The sequence below is a fragment of the Mobula hypostoma genome, chromosome 8 (genome assembly GCF_963921235.1).
Source record: "Mobula hypostoma chromosome 8, sMobHyp1.1, whole genome shotgun sequence".
Classification (NCBI taxonomy): Eukaryota; Metazoa; Chordata; class Chondrichthyes; order Myliobatiformes; family Myliobatidae; genus Mobula; species Mobula hypostoma.
The window spans coordinates 34,860,961-34,886,606 of NC_086104.1; the positions used below are offsets into that span (position 1 = coordinate 34,860,961).

Genomic DNA, 25,646 nt, shown 5'->3' on the forward strand with positions numbered 1-25,646 from the left:
GTCTGTTTAGATGGAGATAAGAAACCACAGGGACAAGAGGTTCAAAGGTGATAGGCCCCTACGAGTAGCTACTCTATAGAACAGGATATGTATTGAACAATAATGTGAAGAAGTCACTGCCATTATTATGGACAATTTTAATCTTCATGTAGATTAAACATAGCTAATTGACAAAGGGATTTTGAATGTTGACTTCAGATGCTGTTTGCAGGCAGTTCTGTAGATCAAAACCTAATAGAAACAAGCAGGGATCTGGTCATAAGATAGGAATAATCAATGATTTCATGGTGAAGAATCCTCTAAGGAAAAGTGGTAATGACATGATAGAATTTCACATTCAGTTTGATAGTGAGCTCTGAAACTGATGTTTTAACTTTAAAAGCATTTTCAAAGGTATGTCGGTAGAATTGGCTAAAGTGGACGGGAAGCATCAATTACAAGGGAAAATGATAGTTAAGCAGTGGCTGACATATAGGGAGATATTTCATAATACTTCACATAGATATGTTCTGAAGGATCATCCATCTGTGGCTGATGGTGAGCCAGAAGATTAATAAAAATCTTAGAAACCACCAAAGGGTAACTAAAACTGGTGAGAAAATAGATTGAGGGTAGTCAACAAAAAAGTAGAAAATCACGGTAAGAGCCTATATGTTTATAAAAAGATGATAGAATAACAAAAATAACTGCTGGACCCTTAGGAGAAAAGATTGGAAAGGTAATAATGGCAAAAATGAAAATGACAGGGATTGTGAAAAATGTTACTTCTGTCTTTAGTATCTTAACAGTAGTAGAAAATGAGGGGTTAAAAGGAAGAGAGAACTTTAAAAAATAAAAAATATAGAAAGAGGGAGAGGGAGAGAGACTGACTGATTGACTATAGGCCAAAGTAGGTCGTAAACAAATGGTGAGGAGTACAATTAGAGCACCAATGACCTGGGTTCAATTCTGTTACTGACTGTACGGAGTTTGTAGTTTTTCCCTCTGATCATATGGGTTTCCTCCAGGTGCTTCTGTTCCCTCCCACCCTCCAAAGATGTATAGATTAGTAGGTTAATTCGTCAGCTGGGTGTAATTTAGCAGCACGAGCTTGTTGAGGGCCTGTTACTGTGCTGTGTCTCCAAATAAACTGAAAATAAATTAGTTCAGACAGTGTTATAGATTGAGTAAACAACAAATTAACAGGTGGTGTATAATGTAGGGAATGTTAGGTTCTCCACTACTGAATAAATAAAAAAGCAGAATATTACTGAAATGAAGAGAGACTAGCCAATGCTACTGTAAGAAGGTTCAGGATGTCATCACACTCAAAACACAGAAAATGCAAATACAGAAATAACTAGGAAAGCAAATGGAACATTGGTCTTATATTGCAAAGTGAATTCTGAAAAGTAGATGAGAAGTCTTGCAGTCATACAGAGCTTTGATGATACAATTAAAACAGAAAATGCTGGGAATACTCAGCAGACCAAGCCACGTTTGCACGAAAAATAACGAAGTCAGTGTTTTAAATCAAAGACCATTAGTCTGATATTACCTACATTTGATATTAAATCTTATGCTATTTATATTTTTAATTGTACAAACTGCCCTTGATGTATGCATTTTATGGAAAATACAGCAAAACTTAGAACCATTTGGAAAAGTCAATCAATGGTTAAATAAGGAAATGCTGCTATATCTGAGTTAAATGCAGTGACGTTCTAAAATATTTACTGAAAAACATTTTTAACAAAGTGAGTGACCTGAACCACGCCTTAGGTTATATGTTAAATTCTGAGTATGTTTATTGTGGCATAAGTCCATTATTTGAATTAAAAAATAGTTTTTAAAACCATATTATAGTAAATCACTGTAACACTCCAACTATTTAGAGAACTAATTCAACCATAATAAACTATTACATGTATAAATGTTTTGGTCTTAGGCCAACAAGAAGACTGCAGGAGTAAGTAACAGGAGAACGTGGGCAGGTTAGCAGATTAGCAATGCAGGACATACAGTACTATAATGCTGAATACATACATCTATTGATGCTTCTGGACACATCTTCAGTGGTGTTCCTGGAATCATCGGGTGTTCCGGGTCTTTCAACATCACACAACCTCCTCCAGGTGACCCAGCCGGGGCTGATCAGACCCCAGCTTGTGTCCAGATGGCTAGCTACTTATGACTCCATGGCTCCCCTCTTTTGAGCCACAGCCATCTTGAGGCCCTCTCTGCCGCATCGGTGGTACTCCGGATGGCTCTCCTCTTCCTCTCTCCCTCGATGCCCAAAATGCTGAAGGCTCTAACTAAAGAACGTGCTACGAATCCCCTACAACCAACCTCCACTGGGAGATACTGACAATAATTGTTGTCATTTGTTGGCCTTTAGCATTATCATGGAAAAGGACAGAATCAGAGAGGACAGGAAAATTTTTAATTGGGGAAAGGCAAGTTATGAGGCTATAAGGCTTGAACATGCGGGTGTGAATTAGGATGATGTTTTTGCAGGGAAATGTACTATGGACATGTATGTGGTTGATGTTTAGAGCTCTCTTGCGGGATGTTAGGGATAAATTTGTCCCAGTGAGGAAGATAAAGAATGGTAGGGTGAAGGAACCATGGGTGACAAGTGAGGTGGAAAATCTAGTCAGGTGGAAGAAGGCAGCATACATGAGGTTTAGGAAGCAAGGATCAGATGGGTCTATTGAGGAATATAGGGAAGAAAGAAAGGAGCTTAAGAAGGGGCTGAGAAGAGCAAGAAGGGGGCATGAGAAGGCCTTGGTGAGTAGAGTAAAGGAAAACCCCAAGGCATTCTTCAATTATGCGAAGGAAAAAAGGATGACAGGAGTGAAGGTAGGACCGATTAAAGATAAAGGTGGGAAGATGTGCCTGGAGGCTGTGCAAGTGAGCGAGGTCGTCAATGAATACTTCTCTTCAGTATTCACCAATGAGAGGGAACTTGATGATGGTGAGGACAATATGAGTGAGATTGATGTTCTGGAGCATGCTGATATTAAGGGAGAGGAGGTGTTGAAGTTGTTAAAATACATTAGGACAGATAAGTCCCCGGGGCCTGACAGAATATTCCCCAGGCTGCTCCACGAGGCAAGAGAAGAGATTGCTGAGCCTCTGGCTAGGATCTTTATGTCCTCGTTGTCCACGGGAATGATACCGGAGGATTGGAGGGAGGCGAATGTTGTCCCCTTGTTCAAAAAAGGTAGTAGGGATAGTCCAGGGAGTTATAGACCAGTGAGCCTTACGTCTGTGGTGGGAAAGCTGTTGGAAAAGATTCTTAGAGATAGGATCTATAGGCATTTAGAGAATCATGGTCTGATCAGGGACAGTCAGCATGGCTTTGTGAAGGGCAGATCGTGTCTAACAAGCCTGATACAGTTCTCTGAGGAGGTGGGAATATAGATGAGGGTAGTGCAGTGGATGTGATCTATATGGATTTTAGGAAGGCATTTGACAAGGTTCCACACGGTAGGCTTATTCAGAAAGTTAGAGGACATGGGATCCAGGGAAGTTTGGCCAGGTGGATTCAGAATTGGCTTGCCTGCAGAAGGCAGAGGGTGGTGGTGGAGGGAGTACATTCAGATTGGAGGATTGTGACTAGTGGTGTCCCACAAGGATCTGTTCTGGGACCTCTACTTTTCGTGATTTTTATTAACGACCTGGATATGGGGGTAGAAGGGTGGGTTGGCAAGTTTGCAAACAACACAAAGGTTGGTGGTGTTGTAGATAGTGCAGAGGATTGTCACAGATTGCAGAGAGACATTGATAGGATGCAGAAGTGGGCTGAGACGTGTCAAATGGAATTCAACCCGGAGAAGTGTGAGGTGGTACACTTTGGAAGGACAAACTCCAAGGCAGAGTACAAAGTAAATGGCAGGATACTTGGTAGTGTGGAGGAGCAGAGGGATCTTGGGGTACATGTCCACAGATCCCTGAAAGTTGCCTCACAGGTGGGTAGGGTAGCTAAGAAAGCTTATGGGGTGTTAGCTTTCATAAGTCAAGGGATAGAGTTTAAGAGTCGCGATGTAATGATGCAGCTCTATAAAACTCTGGTTAGGCCACACTTGGAGTACTGTGTCCAGTTCTGGTCACCTCACTATAGGAAGGATGTGGAAGCATTGGAAAGGGTACAGAAGAGATTTGCCTGGATGCTGCCTGGTTTAGAAAGTATGCATTATGATCAGAGATTAAGGGAGCGAGGCCTTTACTCTTTGGAGAGAAGGAGGATGAGAGGAGACATGATAGATGTGTACAAGGTAATAAGAGGAATAGATAGAGTGGATAGCAGGCGCCTCTTCTCCAGGGCACCACTGCCCAATACAAGAGGACATGGCTTTAAGGTAAGGGGTGGGAAGTTCAAGGGGGGTATTAGAGGAAGGTTTTTAACTGAGAGAGTGGTTGGTGCGTGGAATGCACTGCCTGAGTCAGTGGTGGAGGCAGATACACTAGTGAAGTTTAAGAGACTACTAGACTGGTATATGGAGGAATTTAAAGTGGGGGCTTATATGGGAGGCAGGGTTTGAGCGTCGGCACAACATTGTGGGCCAAAGGGCTGTACTGTGCTGTACTATTCTATGTTCTATGTCATGGCTTGCAGCTTCCTATCAACCCCTCCCTTCGCCGTTGCCTCCAGAATTTGGTTAACATCTTCATCAAACTGCTTCCACAGTGAAGTCATGTTAGCTGCAGGCCATTTGATCCGCCTCCTGTTAGTCTTCATGTTAGAGGGATTAGTCTGCAACACTTGGAGGTTCCGGGCACTATGGGGTAACTCCGGCCCTGGCCCCTCCTTCGTCTCACCAGGTTGGACACCTGCGCGTTGTGCTGCTCCTGCTCCCGCCAAAATAAGAGTTGTTCCAGGCAGGGAATGCATTGAAAAACTTTGAAATCTGTAACACCTGAGGTAGTAAAATCCTTATCAGGATGGCAAATAGAAAGCTAGTTATACAGAAGTACAGCTCTTTAAGTGTAAGAATCCATGACTAGCAATAGACCATAAAAATTGCAAATGGAATAGTGAGTGCTAACTTTAACTCTGGATAAATCTTGGGTATGTGGGCAGCAATGTGAACAATATTCTTCCTGGTTTAAAATTGAGCCCAGTATACATTCACTACTGACAAATCCTGCCAGATAGCTTTGTGTATTCCTGAGCTTGGCAGTAGTTGAAAACACCCAAAGTAAAATCACTGAGATTGGTGGACTCCTGATGTACTATGATCAACTGCTAAGGCGACTCCATGGAAAAGATCTGGGTTGCAGAGAGGGTCCTCAATGTTTGGTTGTGGGGAGCTCTATGATTTTACAAAGATGTATAAGCTGCTAGCTTAGGCCTTCTCAGCCACTATATCCACTTCCCAATGTCATCAACTGAAAGGAAAGTCATTGCGAATTCTATTCAAACTGCCCAGGGAGATTGCAGGCAAACCACGAAGGGCAGTACCCGGTGTGGGCAGGTATCTTCACTGCCAGTCAAAGGTGTCCAGAGCTTAGAGAAGTAAAGTGGACAGTTCTAACAACCCAACCATCAGGACTAACTGAAGGAAGAGCTAGTAAGAGATTTGAAAGTGGGAGGGGGAGGGGGAGATCCAAAATGATAGGAGAAGACAGGAGGGGGAGGGATGGAGCCAACAGCTGGGCAGGTGATTGGCAAAGGGGATATGAGAGGATCATGGGACATGAGGCCCCAGGGGGAAAGACAAGGGGGGAGCGAAACCAGAGGATGGGCAAGGGGTATAGTCAGAGGGTAATGTTAGTCCTGATGAAGGGTCTCGGCCTGAAACGTCGACTGTACCTCTTCCTAGAGATGCTGCCTGGCCTGCTGTGTTCACCAGCAACTTTGATGTGTGTTGCTTGAATTTCCAGCATCTGCAGAATTCCTCAGGTTTACAGTTCTAACAACCCGTCTGCCTGGCTTTAACTGGAGTATAGATGGGAGCCCAGTCAAGTAGTCTATTTGTCCTGGATAGTATTAAACTTCTTGAGAGTTGTGTAAGCTACGTTTATCCAAAGAAGTGGGCTGGATCCCATCGTGCTCCTGACTTATGCCCGCGGGTGGTGGAAAAATTTGGAAAATCAGGGAGCAGTCACTTGCTGAAGAATATGCAGCCTCTGATTTGCTTGGTATTCAAGAGATGATGTGTAAGCAAATTGGATATCAAAATTAGAACTTCATGTCATATCAAAATTGGTGAAAATTGATGGATAAGTAATTATTTGGAGATCAAGGTTTTGGAGATCATGACTAGGTTCTGGTGCTCAGATTCCAGAAAATGGATGAATTAAAGAGATATTGTTTGTGAAATATGAGTCTTCTCTAATTTCTCCCAGGGACCAATTCTTATTCCCCTCTTCTGATACACTATGGTTGTCAGCAGTTCTCCGATGTCAAGTTCAATTGTCATTCAACCATTCCCGGGAATATAGCCAAACAAAAAAGACTTTGCTGTGGGTCCAAGGTGCAATACACAGTACCAACAGCCACACCCAGCGCACAGCTCATGTAGCACATATAATGATGAGAGCAGAAAAACATACAAAATAACACAGAAAAAAAAATACAAAAATAGTAATAATGTAGCAACTTTCCCTGAGTGCCATGGCCTGTAGGTTGGTTGTCCTGGAACCACATTTCTGCAAGAACAAGCTACAGCAGTTCATCATTTCACACAAGTACAACCGCAGGTGAACACAATCCAGCTTATCTTCCCAGCAGTGAACACAAGAGGGCAGCACAGATGGGAGGACCACACCCCCAACCCAGTAGAGAATCCAACTGTACAAAGCCAGCTCTGGCGTCTCCTTTGCCAGCGACAGCAACAGGCGACCCCACCAAGGCTTGAGGGCCTTATCTGCACAACAATGGAAGCAACACAGCTCCCCCGCCATCGGTCTCAACAATGATCTAGTGAATCAGACCCGCAGTATTCTGCATTACCAATATCCAACAGGGTCTTTCAATCACAAGAAAGATGCCCAAGCCAGGTATTTCTTCCATTGTGTCCAGCAACGCGTTATTGGGGTAGACCTGCCATACTTGATGTCCTTAATATCCAACAGTGTCTTGTGATTGTAAAAAAGACATAAAGAATGAACAATTGCACCTTTGTTTGGACCAAGAGAAGCTGCTGTATCACAGCATGCAGCTGTTGTAGCCAGTCTTCATTTGTGAAAGTGGAAGAAATAATGATATAATATACAAGTTTGGTCCTATCTTCACTCAACGCTCATGCCCATACACTTTTCAGAAGACTTATTGAATAATAATAAAGACCTGGCTGGTGGCATAGTGGCATCAGTGTTGGACTTCTGGATGAAAGGTCCTGGGTTCGAATCCAGCCAGCCGGCTCCCCTGCACGCTTTCCACCTGTGCTGGGTTACGAGCTGGTGATCTCTTTGGAAACTCACCCAGCAGAAGGCAATCGCAAAACCACTGCTGTAACTTGCCTTGTATGCGAATCCCCACTATGTCAGAGAGGCGTGGAGCGAAATCGTCCGCTAACCGGAGAAACTCCGGATGTGATATACCTTTCCTCTCCTATTGAATAAAGGTCAATTGAACGAATGTTTGGTTTCTTCAGCCACTCTCTGTGGAGCAGTTACTAGGTGACCAATAACAACTCCCTTATTGTCATGCACAATTAAGTCGCCTGTCCCAGCATCATATTGACACCTTTCTGGAGTTATTGCTCATCTATTCAAAGAAGATTGGAGTAGCAATTCTTCATTGTCTGGACGGTAATTTTTAATTGAGTTTTACAATAGTGGCTTTATTTTTATTGAAATTTTTTCAAAGGCATAAAATTCAGGCAGTTCAAAGAAAGACAAATTGTTTGCTTCCATCGGATTCTGCCCAGGCTAACAAAATAAAAGTCTGTTACATAAGCAAAATAGAACAATTGTGTCTTGAATCCTGCAGCCCTGTGCAGCAACTTGTAGAACGTTGGGCTTCTAGGTTTCTCAAGAACCCGCATTTATTAATGGTTGTCTTAACTAGTCATTAAGCCCTTGTGTCTTCTGTTTAATCTTGACAAGTTTATTGTGACTGACGTGGGTTTTCCACCTTTTGTGATAATTTACAGCGGATACCCGACTAGCACGCACCACGAGGTCTCTTGTGTTGAAAATGTTTTGTCGCGCACTGTCACTCGCTCATGCCAGCAATGTTTTGTTGATATTCATATGCATAAACTCGTGTTTCCGTCCCTACATGGGAGTCTGTCATTCCTCCATGCCTGGCTTCAGACATTGCCAGTGCGCACAGTGACAGTTGCTAGAAACCGAATATAAGAACAATAATTGTTGGAAACAGGCTGTGTTTGTGGGGGCAAAAATAAAATTAATGTTTCATGTTGTTGATCTTACATCAGATGATAAAAATCAGCCTAAGTTTTATTTTACCAGCAAGATGTTGCAGAACACAGAAAAAGTTCCTGTACCTAGAATTTTATTGTGTTCTCTTGATCATTGGAAGTCAGGAGTCTACCAGTGTGCAATTAAGGGTAATTCCTTTTGTTAGTCGTTAAACTGGCCTAAGATTTGCAATTTTTTTCAGCCTTGTAGCCTCTAAGATTGTGATCAGAGTCCAAATTTTATAACCAGTCTCCTTCTCCAAAGGTAATTTCAAGGGTTTTCATAAAGTCACACATTATATCACATGAAGACAGCCTTTTGGTCATTTGATCTTCCCATTCCTTGCAATGTAAGACCTACTGTTTTCCCATTACAACATCAGGTTATTTCCTAAATGAGTCAATTGTCTTAGTTTTAACTGTATTTCCTGGCAATGCATTCCAAATGTCAACCACCCTCTATGTAAAGAAATACTTCCTGGCATCTGCCCTTTGAGGAATTTATAGGAGCCAGACATTAGAAGACTTGGAAACTCATAATCCACGTTTTCAGGAACCCATGCAATTGTCAGACTGAACGCCAATCATATGTTCCTTTGAACATTTTCAATAACTCTTTTACAGAATACATTATGTTGGTCTTTGCGTCACAATGAATGTCCTGAATAATTACATTGTACGCAGACTATATTTTTGGCCACGTTTAAAATAAAGCTAACAAAATTCGAATCAATTCAAGACAGACAATATGATTTTAATCAAGGCTGATGTGCCAAAAGCCCAATTTTCAAATCTTTTAAGATATAATTAGATTTGCTTCTTACAAACATACTTTTCCCAGTAGCCTTGTTAATAAACTGTTGAATTAAGAAGCCACATCGCTGTAATTACCTCCAAAGTATTCATGAAATGTGACTAATGTGCTAATTTCAAAATCCTTTTCATTCTTGCCGGCTGCCTAATGTTTCAAATCTCATAGAGCTATTTTAAAATTGTCTTATCCCAACTTTTATCTTTTACAGTTTTGAAAAATAAACGAATAATTTCTGTAAAAGACAACATCATATTGTGCATCATGCCCTATCTTATTCCAAATGACTGACAGTTACATCATTTGTTATGGCTCTATTACATTGTTATATATCAGGAAATATTACATGTTTGATTACATTTTCTGTGAAATGACATACAAATCCAAAATTTTACATCTGTCTTTCTCTGTTTTAGTTCATGACTAAGAGCCCAAATAAACGTCTGGGTTGCGTGACATCTCAAGGTGGGGAGGAGGCAATTAAACAACACCCATTTTTTAAGGAAATTGACTGGGTGCTACTGGAACAGAAGAAAATCAAACCCCCTTTTAAACCAAGGATAGTAAGTACATTGCATTGCAGTTCATTACCACATAGAGCAATAGATAGCACTGATTAAAGGTATTTCAGAATAATTGAGAAAAACGTTATAAATGTGGGTACACGAGCTTTTTAACCATGCTTTTTAAGGCTATAATGGAGAATATTAATTGCCTGTCTTTTTACTGGTAAATGCTAGCCTCAAAACAAATATTATTGTATCAAGTTTCTTAAAACTTTAAAGTTTATATGTCAAATTTAGTATTTTATATCGACTGTATCCTAGGTCTCATGTGAACAAATATTCTTCTATTTGCAGCAATACACAAAGGAACTGGAGGAACCCAATGGGTCATGAACAATTAGATTTCCCACAGTGGGAAATAAACAATTGATGTTTTGATTTAAGACCTTTTATCTGCAGTCTCAACCCAAAACATGAACTGTTCATCTTCCTCTGTAGATGCTGCCCAACCTGCTGAGTTCCTCCAGCTCCATTATGTGTTGCTCTAGATTCCAGTCTCAGCAGGGTCTTGTGTTTCTGCCTTCATCAATTTCTAATGATAGAGCTAGAGATGACAAGCAATAGATGATTTATGAACAGTTTTAAGTTTTGTAATGGTATTTTAGTGCCACACCTAACACTTTTGATCGTGTATCTAGTGTAACTGACCAATATGTGATATGTGGGACTGGATAAAAGTGACTGACTGGTTAATCTTACCTCTCAGTACAGAGGGGTATAATATTTGCCTGGTCTCATCTCCGAAGTGGTAGCAGTTGTACCAATACAGTTTACCGGTTCTCCTGTGTTTTCCATATTTTGGTCAGTGTCAAGAAATACATCATATCTAGTCACAACGCTCCATTCAACCTTTTGTCCCCCGCAGAATTTGATCTCATAATAGTTTAATTCTGAACTACTTTCTATTCCAAATAAGAAATAAAAAGACTCAAGCTCAATCATTGAATTGGCCTTCTGAGCCGAACTTTCAGGAATTTCAGGGAAAGGCCATTCCAGTACAATGACAGTGTGCAACAGGACATTGCTTGTAACTTCCAATTAGCATCAAGCTTTAACTTACTCTACCAATGGAATATCCATTGGGAAATCACAAAAGAATTTGGGGGTTTTGCCTGCTGGCTTCTGTAGCAGCAAAAATGTGGAATGTTTTTGAGAATCACTGGTAAGCTACAGTATGTGATTTAAAGTATAAACAAGGAACAAGGAATGCAACTCATTTTCAACTTTAAAAATGAAATACATATTGAATCAAAGTGGCATTAAAGGCATTTTGAAGGGTCAGTGCAAATCCATTTAGGTGTGAGCCTTTGCTACAAAATTCAGCAGTGGCCAGGACTACAGGAATTACTGATGATGTGTTGCACACTTAATATGCAGTTTAGGTTCTGATCTGGGGTTGGGGGGGGTGGGGGTTCAGGAAGATTGGGAGGTTGTGCTGCGAAGGTGGTAAAATATCAGTGTTACCCCATGATAGCAGACACCTTAGAACAATGCAACATAATTCCCCCCAGGTAACGTTTCTTACTCATTGAAAGATTGGAATCATCCCATGCCATATCAGGCACACAAGGCTGAGTTGCTCCTGGAAGTAACTAGTCAGATTTTCTTGAATCAGAGATATCACAATTATATTTCCATTTTGGATATAATAAGCAAATCCAAAGAGAAATGTGGTTTGCATTTGAATTTTGGCCACTTCTTTTTACGTTCATTCATAGTAAATTCATTTAGGCAGTATTTATTCTGATCTCTAATTGCCTCTCAACTGATTAACTTGCTGAGACCTCACTGGAGGCAATTTTCAATAGGTCTCAATAGGTACATTTAATGTCAGAGAAATGTATACAATATACATCCTGAAATTCTTTTTCTTCGCAAACATACACGAAAACAGAGGAGTGCCCCAAAGAGTGAATGCCAGTTAAATGTTAGAACCCCAAAGTCCCCCCAACTCCCCCTCCTACGCATAAACAGCAGCAAAAAAACAACCAGCCCCCACCAGCGAAAAAGCATTGGCACCCTCCACTGAGCACTCAAGCATGCAGCAAAGCATCAATAAAGACACAGACAAGACTTGCAGTACTCCAAAGGTGACTTGTTCACCCGGTATTTCGACATACCACAGAGTCTGTGTGTGTGTGTGTGTGTGTGTGTGTGTGTGTGTCTGTCTCTCTCTCTCTCTCTCTCTCTCTCTGCCCCTCTCTCTCTCTCTCTCTCTTCCCCCTCTCTCTCTCTCTCCCCCCCTCTCTCTCCCTCCCTAATAAGGGAAAAAGAGTTGTCCCCATTTCACAGCGAGAGGGGAGACATAACAAAGCAACTTGCTGATTTATGGTGTTAAAAGCTTGTTGCGTCACTTTTTCCGAGCTCTGTGCTCAAAGAACTCAGGTCTCTGGGCACACAGCCAGCAGCCAGCTCGCTGCTTTCGATCTTCCATCTCCCATGACACATCAGGTGGCGGCACCGTCCTTGAATCCACCCACCTCCAGAACTACAAAAATCCAGGACCCTGAAGGCGTTCTAGTCTTCCAGGCCACATCCTTGACATATCGAATAGCAGCTGGTCGTGAGGCCCCGAGAGTGTGTGCCATTTCTGCAAGGATCCGAAGTCAGTGTGTAACTCCAAGTCAGGGTCTTCAAAAGAACCTTGAAAGGGAAAAAAAGAGATATCAAAGATAGAAATAGAGCTGTTTCTGAAGATGCAAACAAAGGAGTCACGATTAGGTGCCATCATCTCCTAAATTCCACCTTTTAAGAATTAATCTTATTTTACTATCACAAAAGTTATCCTTTCATTCAAGATTGTATTGCATTGTTGTAACTTACAGTTCCCAACTGCCTTGGTGGGCTCAGAAATCTTGTCTCTAGGTCAGCAGTTCAACCCTCTGGCTGCTAGTCCAGTCGGCCTCTCCTTCACATGTTCTACCAGTCTGTTGTAGCCAGTACAATCTTCTATGCAGTGGTGTGCTGGGACAATGGCATCACCACAGGTGGTGCCAACAGGCTCAATAAACTGATTAATAAACTGTCCCTGTTATATGAGTCAAATTGGACACACTGGAGTCTGTGGTAGAACAAAGAACCCTACGGAAAATCCTGGCAATTCTGGACAATGTTTCTCACCCTCTGCGTGCCACTTTGGCTGAACAGAGGAGCACTTTTAGAAATAGGCTAAGACAAATGTGCTGCTCCAAAGAGCACTATATGAGGTCATTCTTACCCTTGGCCATTAGGCTCTATAATGAGTCAACCTATAGCCAGGGAAGGGATGGCCCCCTCCTGTTTGACTGACAGAGGTAACTTATTTTTTATTCTTATTTCTCTTCTAATATTTGTGTATGGGTGCACTTGTAATGCTGCTGTGACACTACAAGTTCCTTTAGAATCAATAAAGTATCTATCTATCTCTCTATCTATCTATATCATAGAAACATAGAAATCTACAGCACATTACAGGCCCTTCGGCCTACGATGTTGTGTCAACCATGTAGCCTACGCTGGAAACTGCCTAGAATTTCCCTACTGCATAGCCCTCTATTTTTCTAAGCTCCATGTACCTCTCTAAGAATCTCTTAAAAGACCCTATTGTATCCACCTCTACCACTTTTGCTGGCAGTGCATTCCACGCACCCACCACTCTCTGTGTGAAAAACTTACCTCTGATATCCCCTTTGTACCTACTTCCAAGTACCTACAGCTATGTCCCCTCGTGGTAGCCATTTTAGCCCTGGGAAAAGGCCTCTGGCTATCCACACGATTAATATCGTATGTGAGAAAGTAGAAATCGATAAAATTCGTAAAATGTTAGTTCAACGAGCCGAATAGCCTTCTGCTCCTCCTCTACAAAATTTTGGCACAAAGTTCAAATTCCCATTCATCTGGTGGCCCTATTTTTTTGCTCTCTTTAAAACATTTGCAGTTAATCACAGTTCTACCCTCACCCTTTCCATGTTCCTGTATGGTTTCCCACAACTTTGTAAACTGCTTCAGGACAGGCACACCAATTCTGGTCTTTTGCTCATCTCCAAAGGTAACCTGCCAAACTCAGGATAGCCCTCCATAAACCTTTTTGTTCCTTTTCTATATTAAAATGCTTTATCAGTTTGATACAAAGGATGTGGTACAATATTCAGTGTACTATAACTGGAAAATTACAGAACGGACTGTTGAATTTCATGAGGTTTTTGTGTAGCAACTTTGATTGTATTCAGTGAGGTAAAATAATCAATAATCAATTTAATGGTGTTAAATTTGTAGGAAATGAAAGGAATGGTGCTTAATTAAATGGTTAACATTTTGGAAATCATAGTCAGATGCAGAAACTAAAATTACAGGAATTGTGGAGCTGCAATAACATGTAACTACACTTACAGTATATCTGTGCTCATGTTACTTGCTACAATAAAACAATTTGGTCATAACACATTTCATCAAAACAAAATTGCGAGGTCCAGAAGGCCTTGGCTCTGTGAAAATTTTAAACACAATGGGAGAACTCCTCAATTGTAGGTGTTAGGTAAAATGAAACTTTGGGAAAGGTTACCATGCGATCTTGTATATCCTGTGTAAAATTTGATTGAAGAGTTCTTGTCAAGATTAAGAGAAATTGGGTAAAATGCTGCATGCTTCAAAACAGGAAAGAATTTAGCTGCTACTTTTTATTACAGTGGAAGTTTTCTAAATTAAAATATGCTTTATAATAATTCTATTAAATCCATTAAAAATAGTGGTGAAAATAAGTATAGTTACTACACTGGGGCATAATTATTTCAGAATTTTTGACAATTACCTGCTCTTCCTCTTTATTAGCACTCTGTGAATAAAACTCAATTATTTCCAGAGTGGAATGCATTGCAATCATTTCCGGGCCAGACTATACCCCCCTGGAAGTTTGATTAGGCACTTTGTCATTGTATGTCGTGCATTCAAAAATTCTGAGTTTACAGCAGAAATTCTCTTCGGAGTAAAGGGGGATTAGAGGCGTACAAGATGATAAGAGGCATAGATCGCGTGGAGAGCCAGAGACTTACCCAGGGTGGAAATGGCTAACACGAGGGGGCGTAATTTTAAAGTGATTGGAGAACAGTATAGAGCAGATAACAGAGTTCATTGTTTTCGTCAGAAATGCTGGGTGCATGGAACATACTATACTGCCAGGAGTGGTAGTAGAGGCAGATATATAGAAATATTCAAGAGACTCATTGATAGATGTATGGACCTTAGAAAAGTGGAAGACTATGTAGGAGGGAAGAGTTAGATTGTCCTTAGAGTAGGTTAAAAGACTGGCACAACATTGTGGGCCAAAGGCCTCTATTGTGTTCCAATGTTTTATGTTCTGTGTAAACTAGTTAATTTTGTTTCTAAGCATAATGATAATTTGGTCGTCATGATTCCACCAGGTGCCTTTAAGGTTGCTTACCTTACATCAATATAATTTAAATGGCCAATCTCACCTCCAAGAGTTCAATCTTCTGTAGTTATCTGCAAAACAGTCTTTTTTTATATACAAAATATCTTTATTATAAATTCAGTGCAATATATACAAAACAGTGACTAACACAATTACTTCACTACAAATAGATAATACACATTAAACTAAAATGTTTCCATCTCTGTGTATGATGGCAATAACCCCCCGTGGAGCCCAATGGTCCTGTAACGCCTCTGTGGTCGCCGTGGACTGCGCATGTTCCTTCTCAATACTTACCCAGGCACGAGCATACCCCCTAAACATTGCCAGGCAGTCTGCCCGGGCAGATCCTCCCACCACCCGTTTCCAAGACCCACGAATGGCTGATTTCGCCAGCCCCAGGAGTAAGTTGACAAGGATATCCTCAACCCTCCATGCCCCCCCTCCTTTACTGGATGACCATATATAAATAGGGTGGGGCTAAAATGCAACCAGAAGGTGAAAAGCAGCCCACGCAGATACTTTAAAAAGGGGCTGCAGCCTCACACACTCCATGTACAAGTGGTACATGGTCTCCTCCAGCCCGCAGAAGTGACATGCGGGTGGGAGATCCATGTACAATCTAAAGAACTTATTGCAGGACACCACTCTATGCAGCAGCCTCTGCCCCAGATCCCCCAGGTGCATGGGAAGAACACCTTCGTAAAGGGACTTCCATTGGGGGCCTCCCTCATCTCCAGGTGGAAAGACCAACTGCCACGGCGTGTCGGGGCAGTGGACAAGGGCAAGGAAGTGGAGGGTGTGGAGCAGCAGCCCATACAGATTCCTCCTACTTGCATCCCTGAATGGGATTGTGGGTGTCGAGGAGAGTCGCCTCAAGTTGTGTGGACTCGGCTCTTGGATAAGATTGCAGGGCCTGGGCTGACAAGCAGCTGAGCCCAAATCCGTTCCACACACCTGAGCCACACCGACATCCATTGAGGTAGGGCAAGGGTCGGCCAGGACTCTGCCCTCTGCCAGAGGAGGGGATTCCTGGCCTGAGGCAACCATGTTCCATACTCTCAGTAGGTCCTGATAGAAACTGGGCAGACTCCACAAAGCAGCACGGCTGACACCCACCAGTGGTAGTCATATGTCATCGTGAAGTCAGCAGCCCCTCCGGAGGAAGAATGTCACCAACACGTGCCACCTGGGAGGGTGCTCAGCATACAGAAATCTCTGCAGGGTCCTAAGTTGGAGAGCCGCAAGTCGCATACGTACGCACACCAGTGACTGTCCGCCCTCTCCCACTGGGAGACGCAAGACCACTGCGGAGACCCAGTGTTTCCTGTTACCCCAGAAGAAGTCCACTAACTTCCTCTGCATTCTCGCGACAAAGGGGGCAGGAGGGGCCAAGGTGACCATCCGGTACCACAACATGGAGGCCACCAGCTGGTTAATGACCACCACCTGCCTCGATAGGGAAGCACCTTGAGAAGGCCTGACCAGCGCCCCAGCTGGACAATGACTTTCACTTCCAGGTCCTGTCAGTTCAAATGAGGCCAAATTGCTAGTTCGATTCTCAACCCAGCATAGATAGAAAGTGCGCATGGCACTGGCCGGATTCGAACCCAGAACCACTCTCCTTGTAATCCGGTGCAGGTGCCACTGCACCACTAGCCAGCTTCCCAAACAACTGCAACAGGACTTGAACTTGCAAATTTCTGATAACTTCACATCGAGAAACAGAAGCCTTATCCATTAGGCCACACGGCCAGATGGAACAGCTACCTTCTCATTGCAAAAGCAGCTGTCGTTGACCACCCAGGCATTCTCTGAGCTCCACAGCTATTTCAACACTTAGAAATGATGTACAATGAAAACTTCAAAATGAATCTGTTGACTACATGATGCAGTATGTGCAGGAACTTGTGAATCAGGTACACAGGCAAGATCAGGCACCTTCAGTCCTGTATTCACCACCCTTTTTGATTTTGTCTGCCCCTGTTATTCTGCAACTCATTCCACTGACTGCAACTTGCCTATCATCTGCCAGTCCTTTGTGACAATCTCACTACACGCTGCCTCTGCTTGTATACCAGCTTGCCCCATCCTGAGCCCATCTCCTTGCCAAATTAGTTTAAACCCTTCCCAACAGTTCTAGCAAACCTGCCCATAAGGATATTGGTCCCCTTCAGGTTCAGGTGTAACTTGTCTCTTTTGTACAGATCATACCTTCAAGTGTGGCTCCCTGTAATGATTTGTACAGTTGGAACATGGTGACAGGAGAGTCGTTACCGGGGGAGTAAGATTGGTTTGATGGCCATCATTCTTAAGATGAGAAAATAGCAGAGTATGATCGATCTAATGACATCCTGGTGAACAAAAAAAGAAGGCATGGGGGTCAGTGCCTGCTTGGGTTCTAGGAGGAAGCAGAAGAAGAGGTGGACAAAAGTGCAGCAAATTCTGAATTCATATCGAAAATAGTAAACAACTTAGACTCTCCTGTTTCGACATCTCTAATTGTTACTTCATATCCATGTCTCTCAGCCCATCAAATCCATGCTGATTCATAGTAGACATGCCTTTTCAGTGCCTTTCTCCCTTTTTTTCCCATTTGCTTGCAACTTATTCTCCCACAAACACTCATAAACTCCCCTCAAACCTTTCTTTCTATTCCCACTTACCTACACTTACAATGGTTAATTATATGCCAGTTCATCATTGGGATGTCGGAGGGTAGCACAGCCACAAGCTGAAAGTCATAGTGTCATGGGGAGAATGTACAGCTTTGCACTGACAGCAGTCCAGTTCAGGACTGAGTTCAGAACCCTCAAGTTGTGGAGCAGCATCATTTACTGTTCCTTTCGGTTCTTAAGATAAGGTTGCAGCATGCTATTTTTGCTAGGGTTGTTGAATTATGTTACTAATTGAAGTGCTTCAACAAATTGTCGGGGGGGGAGGATAACTTCAATAACGATAAAACTAATATCAAAGGAAAGAATATATAATTAAGTGCATAGAATGAATCGTTGAAGAAGCTCATATCAGCGTCTGAAGGAATTCTAAGTGTGCTCTTTGTGGTTTGGGTGGTTCATTCAATCAGTCTGCACAGCTTTTCCATTTCCTGCTTATCTGACAAGTCAACTGCACAGTAATTATAGGACATTGTATGTCTGGGAGAATCTCATTTGACATCTACATCGAGGTTTCTGAGAAGTTATTGAGAAAGGTGATGAAGAGGGCACTGGTGTGTGGTTTAACCACAGTCACCCAGTGCCATATTACTTCTCTGCATTAACCACAACTATAACTGTCGAATGTCTGCGCCTGAAAGTGGTTCGAAACTTTAAAGTTCATGAACCTTCAGACCTATCCAGACATGTAGGAACACAGCTTGCACAAATACACACACACACACACACACACATTGAATTTTATTAAAAGAAGCTTTTATATGTGGTACTGGGAAAAAAAGAACTTTTGTATCGTACTTGCTCTATGTTACTGCTCAGAATGAGATCCTGACTCAAGCAGTCAAAGCAGTTTCAGGTATTTTGAATGTATCTGTCTCCAGCCTAACCAAGTTTTAGCAGTGCGAGTCTCTAAATTCTTATGCATGAATCGTACACAGATTTTGAATGGATAACAAAGCCTCTCAGACTCAAGTTCATCTTCTTGTCTGCAATATAAAGTTAGGTTTTTCGTTCAGTACTTATTTGTTAATTGATTTGTCACAATCTAGGCATCCACTGGCTGTCCACTGGGCACCCACTGGCTATTGCCAATCCCTGTTTGCACTTAAGAAAAAGATGATGAGCGGCCTTCTTGTACAGCTACAGTCTTTCAGAGGAAGGTAACTCTCATGGTGCTACTGCGTAAGGATTTCCAGCATATAGTGGATCCACTGATAATGAAGGACCAGAAATATATTTCCAAATCAGAATTGCATGTGACTTGAAGTAAGCATGCAATTGTCATCTCCCATGCACCTGCTGCCTTATGTTCAGATATTTCTTTGCAGTGGCCTAGGTAAAAGAAATGCACTTTGTAGATGATGATGTTCTGCCATTATACTTGTTGGAGATGGGCATCATCTGGCAATTTCCTGATGCGAATGTTACTCGCCACTAACCAGACTAATAGAGATTGTTGGCAAGATCTTGCTATATGCAGCTCTGGACTGCTTTGTTTCCTGAAGAGTTTCAAACAGAATTGAACATTGTGCAGACATCAGGGACCATCCTTATTTCTGACCTTATAATAGGAGTAAGTTCATTGTAGATTGCTGGTCTTCAGGCTCTTGTACCTCCCTCTTGATGGAAATAATGAGAAGAGGGCATGCACCACATAGTAAAGTTTTGCAGGGATTTTGCAGCTTTCCTCCCAAATCTGTCTCCACCTTGCATCTGCTTCATAACAGCATGCAAACAAAGATCTTAACCAATGGTTTTACAACAGTTACTGCTTAGTTTGTATATATTGGTATGAAGCAAAGCCAGGCCTTCATTTCAAAACTTCTGTCAGTCATTTTCACCAAAATGCCTCAGCTCACATCCACCAAGTTTTTTACGGGCTGATGCCACCCTCCAGGGACACCACCACTTAGACAACAGACAATAGGTGCAGGAGTAGGCCATTCGGCCCTTTGAGCCAGCACCACCATTCACTGTGATCATGGCTGATCATCCACAATCAGTATCCAGTTCCTGCCTTATCCCCATAACCTTTGATTCCGCTATCTTTAAGAGCTCTATCCATCTCTTTTTTGAAAGAATCCGGAGACTTGGCCTCCACAGCCTTCTGGGGCAGAGCATTCCATATATCCACCACTCTCTGGGTGAAAAAGTTTTTCCTCAACTCCGTTCTAAATGGCCTACTCCTAATTCTTAAACTGTGGCCTCTGGTTCTGGACTCACCCATCAGCGGGAACATGTTTCCTGCCTGCAGCGTGTCCAATCCCTTAATAATCTTATATGTTTCAATAAGATCCCCTCTCAGCCTTCTAAATTCCAAAGTATACAAGCCCACTCGCTCCAATCTTTCGACATATGACAGTCCTGCCATCCCGGGAATTAACCTTGTGAACCTACGCTGCACTCCCTCAATAGCAAGAATGTCCTTCCTCAAATTTGGAGACTAAAAATGCACACAGTACTCCAGGTGTGGTCACACCAGGGCCCTGTACAGCTGCAGAAGGACTTCTTTGCTCTTGTACTCAATTCCCCTTGTTATGAAGGCCAGCGTGCCATTAGCTTTCTTCACTGCATGCTTGCTTTCAGTGACTGATGTACAAGAACACCTAGATCTCGTGGTGCTTCCCCTTTTCCTAACTTGACTCCATTTAGATAATAATCTGCCTTCCCGTTCTTACCACCAAAGTGGATAACCTCACATTTATCCACATTAAACTGCATCTGCCTTGTATCTGTCCACTCACCCTGCATCTTGGAGATGTCCTCGATGGTCAGGAGGGTTGTCCCTGCGACTGGGACAGGCTGAGTCCACAATCCAATGCAGTGTCTTGCTATCCTGTGTATTGAAGGCTCCATATCAGGTTGTGATACAACTAGTCAGAATGCTCTCTACTGTATATCTGTATAAATTTGTAAGAGTCTTTGGAGACACACCAAATCTCCTTAAGCTGCAAATGAAGTAGAGTTGCCGGTGCATCTTCTTCATGATTGCATCAATGTGTTGGGCCCAGAACAGATCCTCTGAGATGTTGACATCCAGGGACTTGAAGCTGCTCACCCTTCTCACCACTGACCCCTCAGTGAGGACTGCTGTGTGTTCTCCCAACTTTTCCTTCCTGAAGTCCACAATCCGTTGTTTGGTCTTGCTGATGTTGAGCGCGAGGTTGTTCTTGTGTTATCACCCAATCAGCTAAGCTTTCTCACTCCTGTATACGTCCTCCTCGCCATCAGGAATTCTGCCAACAATAGTGGTGTCATCAGTGAATTTATAGAAGGCATTTGAGCTGTGCCTAGCCACACAGCCATGAGTGTAGAGGGAATAGAGCAGTGGGTGAAGCATGCTCTTTGAGGTGCATCCTTGTTAATTGTCAGCAAGATGTTATACCGATCTGCACTGACATTCTTCCATTAAGTTAGCATTTAATAAATGTTACTAATTGCTCAACAAGGCAGTATGAAGCTTTCTTCTTGAATATTTGAAGTGTTCAGGATGAAGGTCCTGTAAGTAGAGCTATTAATTATGGAGTCTCTGGATTGTTTACACAGTGATACAAATATATCTCCAATCAGCATGGTGTGGTACTTGCAGGCAAAGCACATGCAATTGCAGACCTTGTCATTTGAGGCAGATGAGGTGCAGGCCTTTCCAAATGCTGACAAGCCTTGGCAAGTTGCTGCCAAGCACATTATAGGTGGTAACCTTTGCAGTTAAGGTGCACAGATAGTTGAGGAATCGAACCGGTCTATATAAGCGTCACCTCTTTTCAGCAATGGAGACAGAAATTTCAAGTGGACAAGTTTCAGTTATTGTAACTAATATTGCAGAGTTTGGTGCTTATATCTTTGATTCAATATTCTTTATTTCTCAGGTTCAAAATCTACTGTCTTAATAAAACACTTCTCATTATTCTTCTTTTAGAAAACCAAAAGGGATGTGAACAACTTTGACCAAGACTTCACACGTGAGGAACCTGTATTGACGTTGGTGGATGATGCTATTGTTAAGCAAATAAACCAAGATGAATTTAAAGGTTTCTCTTATTTTGGTGAAGAGTCAATAGCCTAAGACATCCTGGTGCTGCCTGACATGCCAATACCATGCAATGGTCTGAGAAATCTAGCAAGTTTTTAGGATCGAGTTACTTAGTACTGTGTAGTACCTGTATTCCCCTGCAGTAATAAGTGTTTATGTTTCTACTTGTTTCAATTTAAATTAATGCACTCCATGATTTTAATTCCTTAATTTCTATTTAAAGATGATTATGTTGCCCATATTTTCAGCCCTTCACTGAAACGGGGCTTGACAGAAGAAACTTGTGTGTGTAATGCAAACAGTATTAAAAGTACCAATTACTAGTAGTACTGCAGGTTCATTCATATACAGCAGGAACTCCAGTACAAGGAAGTGGAATAGCTGTGTGTCAACAGAACATGTGAAACAGAACTACATACCAGAGCTTGACTTGGAAATTGAAGCTTAGGAAAATCAACCACTGGCTGGCTTGTCTTGCCAATCAGTTGATTATTCCACCAGTGTGGAAATTGCTCAGGCAAAGATAAAGGGTTACAGAGTGGTTTATTTTATTATTTTTATCTTTTTGTGGAGATCTTACACTGTTTTGAATTGTCACTTTTTGTGCAATTTTTAGTGAATTAGGGTGTGTGAAATCACATTAAACATCTGGGTGCTGCCTAACCTGGATGAATACTCAACCAAGTAGATTGTGAGTCAGTCATGATTGTGCACTCATCTCGCTGACTTCTCAGTTCTTTGGTGACTGTCCTACAGCATACAGTGTAAGACTTGCTGTAACCTAGATCTTGAACAATCACATTGCACTGAATTGTAGGCTTTATTTAAAACCAATGCTTGTCACCAAAACCAGAGTTATCTGACACATTTGTTATAGTAGTGTGTTAATTTGGCACATTGCACAAATTCTTGTTTATACTACTGCCCCTCAACTGTACTATATTTTTTTAAATGTGTATCTTATTTTTAACTAAGAATTGAGGGTATAAATTACACCCAGGCAATGTAGACAACTGACGATCAAATCACACAAAAACTGACAAGATTAGGATTGAGAACATTGTTTTGACCTATGAATAATACTCTGAAAATTGTGACTCTGGTTAAGGATATGATAATGTACGTGTATGCTAATAAGCAGGTCCATTCTGGTTGTATTTTATTTTAGTACTTCATGTGTGTATGAATGTGAATAAATGTATAGGTGTGTGTGTGCGTGTGTGTGTGTGTGTGTGTGTGTGTGTGTGTGTGCACGCGCACCGCGTGCCCTTAAAGTCACTTATAATTTTACTGGATTGGTATCCCAGTCACTGGGACCCACATTAACTGATGCATCTGGATCCCCAGATGTAAAGAAGTACTTGTGAGTCGCAAGGTAGCACTAAAAAAAAGGGCTCTTTGCTTTTTGTACAGGCAAAAAAAAGTTGTAAATACTGTTTGCTGCAAGGCCTGTGGAGTTCAATGAACAGTATCAACTGCTGCATGTTCAGGCATATTATATATATATATATTATATATATATATTAGTCATTGAAATAAAGTAATTAATGATAATGTCCATGTGCAATACTCTGTGTATTTGTTCAAATTGCTGTCTAACAAGTTGATTTTTTGTTGCCCAATGTCATTACCTTGTATTAAGCTATACTGGAGATCTTGTAGAATGCTTCAAACTGCATTAAGGGTATTATTAAAAAGGAAGACAGATATTATTGCAGATGTTTGCAGTGTTGTTACAGTTGCTCTCTTAAGGCAAGTTTGTCAGAGTAGTTTCAAGTTGAAGGGGCATTTTTAATTATTTATGTGGCAAGAGGCCTTTGTGTATGCAGAACTTAAAAGTTGAAACATTGTTAGCATCCCGTACATTCCTCAAACTTCAATCTACTGTTTTAAGCATGAGGCTCATGGTGATATTGATATAAAGCAGGCCTTGGACTTAAGCACACTTGTATTTAGATTGTACAGTTATAAGAAAATATGACAGGTAATCAAGTTGGTTCAATTAATGGAATTGGGTGCTTGATGGTCAGTGCAGACTCGGTGGGTCAAAGGAAGTCCTTCCGTGCTGTATGACTCTATGACTATGATTGTGAAGACTTTGCATGGACAGATAATCATTCCCTCATTATTCACTTTTCCTTGACCATTCATTATTGGTTTACATTCACAAGGTTCCTTATTACCTCCTAGCTCAATTATAAGACATTTATGGCTCTTAACTGTGGAAGCAAGTTGTAAAGCTTCCCCAACTGTAGTTAGGTCTTCTCCTTTCCTACATCTGCCAATTTCAATGCAGAAAGAAAGCGGCTGTATTTCTATCTCTGTGCTTCTTCTATCTCATTCATTTTCTTTTACATAGAAGAAAACAATCGCATGTCTGCTTTATGGAGAGCAATGAAAGGTTTGTCTCCAAAAACATAGCGAAATAAATTACCTCTTTTAACTTAAGTAATGTACAGAATGAGTCTGGCTGAATCAAAATGTTCTAAGTTTAGTTTCTGTTTTTTTTGTGATGCTTTGTTTGTACAAAAGTTGTTTTCATCATGGATGTATTTTAACTCTCCTGCCATCTGTAGTGTTATTTCATTGTAAACCTTATTGTGTGCCAAATGTACTGTATGCAACAGGATCTAAATGTGTAATGTTTGTTTTAAGACCCAATAAAAAAAAAGTACAATGTCAATGCAAGATCTATTATATTTCTTTTAATTCTTAATTACAGACTTGGATATTTATTGAAGTAGCTAAGAACAGGAACAAAATGTTTTGTTTTTGCCCCAGAAGTTAACTAGATGACAAGCTTGGCTTTCAGTTTTGTGCGGAGGTCTCCAGAGCAAGCCACAAGATGAATTCGGGTCGAATTCCATTTCTGGACAGAATGGACTACCTGAAGTTGAAGTGTTTATATGTAGGGAAGAAAGGGTCTGATAAGATCTTGCGAAGAGAGAGAAAGTGCTGTTGCGCCACATTGCCCATTTTCTTCTTGAAACTGTTTTAACCTTGGGCTTCCCTGATGCAAAACAAATAATTGAGTGAGGAGCTTGACTATTCATTAGTGCTCTGAAATTGACAACCTTTCTCCAAAATTCCACCTCTGGAAAACTGTGAAGCTCCCAGTTTGTGATTATTTCTCAACCTTCCTCAGACCCATCAACTTACAATCTGATGCAGTAGATGCATTTGCAAGTTCATTGCAGCAAGAGGATTCAGAAAGGCATATAGTATATTGCAAGGGGATCAAGTTTAGATTTTGTAAAAAGTTATTATCATTATTACACAAGGTGTTGGTGAAACAACGCTGACGGTACACTGTGCATAGTTTGGTGCCCTTGTTTTCAAAGGATACAAGAGTGTTGGAGATAATTCAAAAGGGATTCACTGGTCTATTTCCTGGGATGAGAGAGCTGTCATATCAAAAGCAAGCATTACCCTGGTTTGTCCTCCTAAAGTGCCACACCTCACATTTGTCTGCATTAAATTCCATCTGCTATTTTTCAGCCCATTTTTCCAGCCAATCTAGATTATTTTGCAAGCTTTGAAAGCCTTCTTCATTGTCCACTGTGCCCCCAATCACTCATAGCAAGTTCTGCCTAAGATCTGTGCTTTGGTCCAGTCATTGTCCATAACCCTGAGGCTTCAGATTAACAAAAACAATTTAAAAGGTTAATACAATAAATTTTGGGGCAGATGGAAGGCTTGGAATTTATGAAGTGGCTATATAAAGGTCTGGTAACAGCAGTTCTGGGCACTTCTCTGGAGACTAGATTTATCAGCCAGGGAGAAGATGCCATGGAGCTTCA

At 41.6% G+C, this 25,646-nt stretch overlaps 1 protein-coding gene across 1 annotated transcript in view; it reads left to right on the plus strand.

Annotated features, from left to right (window-relative positions):
- The window catches only part of prkcea (protein kinase C, epsilon a), a 658,830-nt gene extending 634,307 nt beyond the window's left edge, over nt 1-24,523 (plus strand). The window contains exons 14-15 of the mRNA XM_063055673.1: nt 9,582-9,728; nt 21,733-24,523. Of these exons, the coding sequence (XP_062911743.1) occupies nt 9,582-9,728; nt 21,733-21,879 (294 nt within the window). The 3' untranslated portion in view covers nt 21,880-24,523. The remainder of the gene's footprint in view (nt 1-9,581; nt 9,729-21,732) is intronic.
- Nucleotides 24,524-25,646: the final 1,123 nt, after the last annotated feature.